Consider the following 7,395-nt stretch of genomic DNA (forward strand, 5'->3'; position numbering starts at 1 on the left):
TGAACCATGACTCGCATATTATGCCCCAAAAACTGCTAACACCCTGATTTTCGATAAGGTACTTCGTTCTCTGGATCAAAGCGTCGCAGACACGTGTGTCAGTGCACAGATCAAAACGCGTTTATCTAATCGCCAGCTCTGGAGTCGAAATCTGTCTGCACGCCGCTGCGCTGGTAGAAACGTCCAATGTATCGAGCTGCGTGGCGATGCGTGTACATGCATTCGAAGTCGTTGTTAAACAGAGCTGTGTATACTTTTCCTGTCGAACCTGACGTCAAATAACTTCTGGAAATACTTTTATTTACCGCATGCAGCGCTGTCAACGAGCAAAGTTTCTCGGAGAGTGTTTATTTCGCACATCATATGCGAAAGTAAAATAACGACGATATCGCACGCGGCCTTCGAAGCGAGCTCAAATTGCTCATGCTGTATCGTTACTTGATGATGACTTACCGAATTTTTTGCTCGTCGGAAACACATGATATTTTTTTTTTTACGAAAAACCAGAAGTAGCTTGGCAACGATCGTTCGAGCTTCGTGCTCGTTTCACAATTATCAAATAATCAAGAATCGAGTAAAAACTAATTTCAGTTTGATTAAAAAATTGTATCTTCGATTGATTTTTATTTTCTTTCTTCTGTTTTTCAATCCTCACACGATCGATCGAAGTTCGCAAATTTTCGGTGATTTCTCAGTTTCGCAAATTTCTGGGAGTCAGTAATTCAATATTCCAGATTCAACTTCGATTGAAACTTACTAATATTAGTGAAAAATGAACAATGTTTTACACGCATCAAAGGATGACGGTTGTACAAACGATTTTCCATTGACGTTGAAAAAATTGCATTCATGTATATACCATTCGTACGCACGGTACTGCGATGTGAAATAAATCCAATTGAACTGAAGAGGGATTGCGACACATCTTGTATTTGTATACGCGTATACATTTACAGGTACACGTATAGTAGAAGAGATCGTCGTGCCAGGTACCCGAGCTGTACGGTAAAAAGACGAGAGTCTAAGGTTAAGAACTTTCAATTCAAAACAGGTTGTAAATCGCTCTGGAATGATACCTACTTGTACCTTAGCAGCGACTCGCATGGATCGCAATTTGAGAAGGAAAAGGATTTTTCAAAATCGAACACACGTAAGCGGTTCGTTAGAAATATTTAAAACAGCGGACGATTGTTGGGAATATATTTTAATAATATCCTCAATCGTTTTTTCACGTATGTACAAACTTTTCGTTGGGTAAGAAGACTTATAGACACTGGTAAATTATTACATAATTATACCTGTAATACACGCTTTGGTAAAAGAGTCAATTTGTATTTTACAGACATTTATAATCACCCCTTGCAAAGTATATCGGTAGATTTGATACACATGCCTAATCGAACGGTACAATAAAGTTTTCTCCTTGCACTGACTCCTTACAAACTGATACGATAAACACGTCTACAATATTGTTTTTTCAATCAGCAGCCGGTGGAAAGTTTCGCTGCTTATCTTTTACAGTTTCGTATATGAGGATTAATTGCAAATAAAAAACTATACTTAGACGCGTAACGCTTGTCCAAGGATTAAAATAGCAAATACAAGAATCGGATGATGAAAAGAATGAATTCGCGGTTTACGAAAGAGAAAAAGGAAACACTTTCCATGCTGCCAATTAAATCGCTGCATATTTCGAGGGCGATTAGAGAATATTCTATACACCTATAATATGTATACAATTGATATAAATTATTTCTAACGCGTTGATACAACGCACGAGTCGTAGAGATTATAATATACGCATATACGGTACAAAAGTATCGAGGTTCGTTTGTGTATATATACGAGTATAATAGGCACAAGATTAACACCGCTTTAATAAATTTCGTCAACTTCAGATTACCCTTTTCAGCTTATATCGGTTTTGCGATATCGGTATTATGATTTGATTATACTTATACGTACTGTTAATTGTACTTTTCAATCGCAAAATCAGATGATAATGATCGTCTCAAGTGTACAAACACGAAGTAAGCGTGCACATGTGTACACATGTATGTACGTACGTCCATCGTGATTGATGAAATTCATTTATGCTCTTTATTTTTACGTAGTAGCAATGATGGATGAACAATCAAAAATAATGAAAAAAAGAAAGGAGCAAGAAGAGAAAAAATCGTAAAAATACTATAGGGTTTCTGCAGGTTATTCGAATAGTTTGAGAAAATTAACGGTCAAATTTAATAAGCCGTTTGGCAGTGGTTAGTAGCAATATGTCTATCTATCCTATAATGAAATTATTTTTACTGGATTATTTTTCAAAAAAATTGTTGCCACGAGACAAATCAACTTTCTTTTTTTGCATAAATTGGTTTTTTTTACAACGATAACCATCGCGACTCATCTTAATGCCGAATCTAGGCTTCAAAATGAGTCGGAAAAAATATATTTTCTATTATTAGTCGCATTAGAGATAGTTTCCAGGTCTTCGATGACGACCTCAGTTTTCAGTTCCGATCAAACTATATTGACGAAGTCACGTGGCTCCGGATCACTCGTACCATTCGTGCACATATCCGTTGCAATAGATCTGTCATCCTCGTTTTTGAGCCTCCTGTCGCCCCTCCTTCTCCCCGTAGGCGGCATCTTGAGCCTCAAGGGTCTCCGTCGTTTTGACGAATCGGATTTCCTACAAACAAAAAAAAAAAAAATAGAACGATGTCGGGCGATCAAATTTATACAGATTTTAATCTCTAATTCAATTGTACAGCTCACGATGAGTTGGCTGAACGAAGAGTCAGTCATACGGTACGATTATGTATTCGTATTGTGGATGAAAAGGCGTAAGTGAGAACTCACTGGTGTCTGCAATCGATGAAGATACCCATTGAGAAGAGTCCGATCACAGCAACGATTACACCGATTACTATTACAATTATGCTGACCATAGCATCTTCCTCCTCGGGTGTGAACGGCGCAATTGTCGTGGACCAGGTAATGTCTGAGAGAGAAAAAAAAACATTTTTTTAATTATTCAATTAACACAATTTGCTCTTCGGATCGTCGGCGAATTTACGCCGCTACCATAGTTTATTATATTCAACGCATGTTGATACTAGCGGGAGTGAGTGATCTACACGTGTTTTGTCGGTAGTTAAAATGCTATCGCATCTCCCGATCGGATAGCCAACTTTGGCAACTTATTAATCAGGTGTCAAAAAATTTAAAGCACCTTCGTGGCTGGTTGAAAAGCTGAGCAGCGTGAAAGTTGAACGAAAAACCGGGTAAACGAATCCTTGCTAAAATACAACGATTATTGCGGTTTCCTTTTTTTTTTTTTTTTACTTTTACTAATGTGGAAATAAGCAAAACGGTGTTTATCGGCACGTAATTCATAGCTGAGACCGTTCAGTACACGTTTCAGAAGAATTTCTTTATCTTCTTATAGCATAATTGAATTGCAAACTAATTCGCCACGCGATAGATGTTTAGTACAATAAAATAGAAACTTTCGCACAGAGTTAGTTACGCAAAGAAAATCGTAACAATATTTTCGCACGTGAAAGATAATTATTTTTTACGCATGCTGAGTACGACGTTATATTTTCTCCACGGTTGACGGTATTCATTAATTGTAATAATTGAATGAAATTCATTTCACAATGCTGCCTCGTCTGCATAATCTGATGCGAATATTATGCTGGTACATGATGTGGACTAATTTTAAAAATCATACACATGCGTAGCTGTGATGTTTAGTTTTATCGATAAAACCCGATTAGAATCTATTGGTACAATCTGAAAAGTTCAGGAACATTCCTCAGTGGCGATTTCGCCTGTTTAAACGATAATGGTATAAATCAAAACATTTTTTTTTTTCATCTTTGTTACCTGTACTTCAAACAGTTAATTTTATGAATGATCAATAATTCCTGCCGGAACAAAGACGATAAGCTCACTTTCGTTATCAATTACGAAAAGATGAGATTTATTATCAATCGTTTATAAATTAACGTTTGCCATTTTAAATTTTCATGAATTTCTGCGGTTGCGCAAACTTTCGACTGCCGAATTATTACCTGCAGCCCGTACCTCGAGAAATTTCTCATCGAAAATTTCCGCGTCGAGAGTGATCCCTGAATTGGACAATTTTTGATTGCATATGATTGGCTGAATGCGAGGATAAACTTCCCAAAACCCGTACCCCGATCAATTTGAAATTTCGTATACTCATGTAATTTGACTCGCTGATCACGAATACGATAGTGAAAATATCCGCAAATTTGATTTTCAAGATCAAAATTCACAAAAAATTTTCGATAAGTGTTGATTTTAGAAGAAAATTATTCCTATAAAAGTTGTAACCTATAAAAGGACTGATCTTTGATGTCCCATACAGTTTTTGTCCGAAATCGTTTTTTTTTTTTTTGCAAAAACGGGATAGTGCTCCAACAAGTACGTTATGATGCTTCTATCAAACAGAGGCCGAACTTATTCTAACTCTTGACCTGCGATAGTCACCTTCAGCGTTTTTCGTACAAGATCGTGTGTTGTGGTTTCGTTTGAGACCATGTTACATGAAAGCCGAAAGTATTCTAGCCTTTGGGCCGTGACGGTCACCTTCTGCGTTCTTCATACAATTCACAATACGATCATATCAGAGAGAGAGATAAAAAACCAAAAAAGACAACAATGTGCACTTCAAACACGAAACTTCAACCTCCCCGAGGTAAACTGCCTAAGTATACAATATCGAAACTAATGAAGTTTTATCCATGAAGTGAAGTTTATTTACATGTCTTACAACTGTTGAAAGTCTAACTTTGTATCGCGAACACAAGGATCAGCGCTCGACCACGAATTATCTCGCGGAAAAAACAAGAAGGCTCATTAAAAATTCTAGACACGCGATAAACGTGTAATTAATTTTCTGATCTTGAGTATCACTGTTCAAGATCGTGCAGGCAGTTAATTAATAACCATGCTGATTTATTTCTACAGCTGTACATATAAGTCAGTTGCCTAATTCGGATCTGGACGCATTATATGTATAACGTAACGCGATCGCTCCTTCATGGAAATGAAGGAACTTTGAAATTTGCTAAGCTAACGCAACATCCATTGACGTCACAGGGTGCACCATGCTTTTCGTCACGTACGCCTTCCGACGTGACGTGGGGCTGACACGGCAACTTGAATCACTGATTCATACCTCATTGGTTCAACAATCCGCGGTTATGGTGATTGGCGGGACTTGAAATTAACTACGGTTCGATTTGGCCAAATTGGGACCAATTCAGTGGGGTCACGATTAAAGACGTTTAGTCGAAAAAGGGTTCAATTCGCAAACTATAACCCAAAGGATACAAATTTTAGAGAGAAGAAACTTTGAAATATTTATGTTGCCTCCATGAATGATAAGAAATATCAAGTTGAATACTCCAAACTATGCGTCATTGGAAAAACCTGCTCCAAACGACACGGACAACGTTAATGAATCCTAAGATTCTTCTTACTCTACACGGAGAGAACAACAAGAGCAGATCTTACTCAGAACTGCGGGAAAAGAGGGATACATCGAAATTCTTGGTACCAAAATACCGTGTAGTATATTTTACTCTGCATTTCACGAAGTATATTTTATCAAAAAACTTGAGGCGTCCCTCTTTTCCTGCAGTTTCACGTAAAATCTACTCATTTATTCTCTCCGTGTAGAGTTTGCATTGCACCGACTAGATTAGCTTTAAATTTCACCGCAACTGGCTTGTTTAACGACAATTACAGCAGCTTCCGATGTCCAAAAGCAGCTTTATTTTCCACCAGAAAGCAGACTGGTCGGTTGATCTATTCGCACGACCAGAAAGAAAATAGGCGTCAAGTTTCCGACCGATTATAATCGGTGAAATTTCGCTGTCCGTATACACATAACCGTGCCTCCGCGTCACTATAGGATTAGGGATAGTACGCCATTCGAATCAAAGTGAAAGTCAGACCTCGCTCTGTCGCTGATTAAAATCGTGGTAATATCCGGTCGTAGAGGTATACGCGTCGGGTAAAAGCGTGGAATGCCCGTGTGAACGAGTAAGAAAACTTGCGGGAAAAGGTTTTACAATCTTTCTACCACGTGCAGTGCAGCCGCTGAGAGGCGTCGCCACGTTGGATCGGCAATCCGAGAAGGTGGGCGTTGGGTAATAAGGGTGTTGAATTTCACACGTGTACTTATTTCGGGATAATTCTTACTCGACAATTTCATTACGGCAGCTTTGCCGCGAATCGCGTGTAATGCCCCTCTAAATGCGTGAGGTATAATAGCCCCCATCCTGTTCACGAGACGAAAGAATGGACTGTGGCCATTAGTCGCTAAAACCACACGTCATACGTTCAATTAAGTAGATTGCTGATCCGAACTTCGGCTGTTCCGCTTGACGTATCTTCGGACAGTTATCAACTCCGGGGTTTACTCCAGAGTGGAAAAAGCCAGGAATTACCTCAGCTCGCGATCATTAACAGTCAACTCGTGCCGAGCACTGGAATTTGGCAATTATCTTGTGTCTTTTCATGAGAAATGTCGATCAGTGAAACTCGTGGATCATTCTTATTACTGCGAATACGAATTAACATCGGCTTTAATGACTTTCGCAGAGCCAGTCAAGTAATTAACTCCACGAACGAAATGACGACGCTTGCATCGGAAGTATCGCTAACGATTAAACATTCCCATTGGTTGATTTGATACGCAACGTTTCAAATCTAAACAGGAAAAATATACACCGCATGTCGCGCGTTTTCATGAAAGATAGTATTGCCATCAATCGTTGTTGTTCTGGAAACCAAGGGAAAGCTGTACAGTTTTAATTCTAGTATCCGAATCAAGGAAGTTTTCATTAATAAAATCACTGTGCTACGTGCTCCCAGCCATGACAAGGTAAATTTCTTACTTAAGGTTGCTACCTCTACCACTGTTCACATGCTTTATACGGTGTTCAATAGCACCATTCAGTAGAATCTTATCTCGAGAAGAACAGTGGAAAAAAATCCTTTGAAACATTCCACAAAGAGGTTCAATCAAAGAGTAACGTTAACATCGACGTCAGATTGTTTGACTTCAAAACTCACCGTCATCATTCCACGGAATCGCACCACTGGTCGTATTAGCTAATTCAGCCTCCATTATCAGCGCAAATCGCGTCCGATAAGAATACTGGTAAAAACCAGGCCGCGTTAGCCACTCAATTCTATCACGGCGAACTATCCGCAGTAGCAACAAGTCAGCGTGAAATTTTTTGGATCTCGATCCTTACCGATCACTCGAGCAAATCTCTTTCGTTCTCGCTTTCACGCTTCGCGGCAACTGAGACACGAAGCGTCCGGTTTCTTGGCGTGAACTGACGGCCG

At 39.0% G+C, this 7,395-nt stretch overlaps 1 protein-coding gene across 1 annotated transcript; it reads right to left on the minus strand.

Moving 5' to 3' along the window:
• Positions 1–1,188: 1,188 nt before the first annotated feature.
• Positions 1,189–7,395, minus strand: LOC124176168. The gene is made up of 3 exons (XM_046557082.1): positions 7,117–7,395; positions 2,860–3,001; positions 1,189–2,689 (listed from the first exon to the last, which is right to left on the minus strand). The coding sequence occupies exons 1-3, from the start codon at positions 7,169–7,171 to the stop codon at positions 2,518–2,520; spliced, it is 369 nt and encodes a 122-aa protein (XP_046413038.1). The 5' UTR covers positions 7,172–7,395; the 3' UTR covers positions 1,189–2,517.

This window comes from Neodiprion fabricii, chromosome 2 (genome assembly GCF_021155785.1).
Source record: "Neodiprion fabricii isolate iyNeoFabr1 chromosome 2, iyNeoFabr1.1, whole genome shotgun sequence".
Lineage (NCBI taxonomy): Eukaryota > Metazoa > Arthropoda > Insecta > Hymenoptera > Diprionidae > Neodiprion > Neodiprion fabricii.

Bases quoted from the DNA above. Each gene is read 5' to 3' on its own strand.
- LOC124176168 (XM_046557082.1), bottom strand. From the start codon at position 7,171: ATGGAGGCTGAATTAGCTAATACGACCAGTGGTGCGATTCCGTGGAAT. The intron at 3,002-7,116 runs GTGAGTTTTGAA...TTTCTCTCTCAG, and splicing joins GATTCCGTGGAATGATGACG to ACATTACCTGGTCCACGACA. The intron at 2,690-2,859 runs GTGAGTTCTCAC...TTTTGTTTGTAG, and splicing joins TTCATCGATTGCAGACACCA to GAAATCCGATTCGTCAAAAC.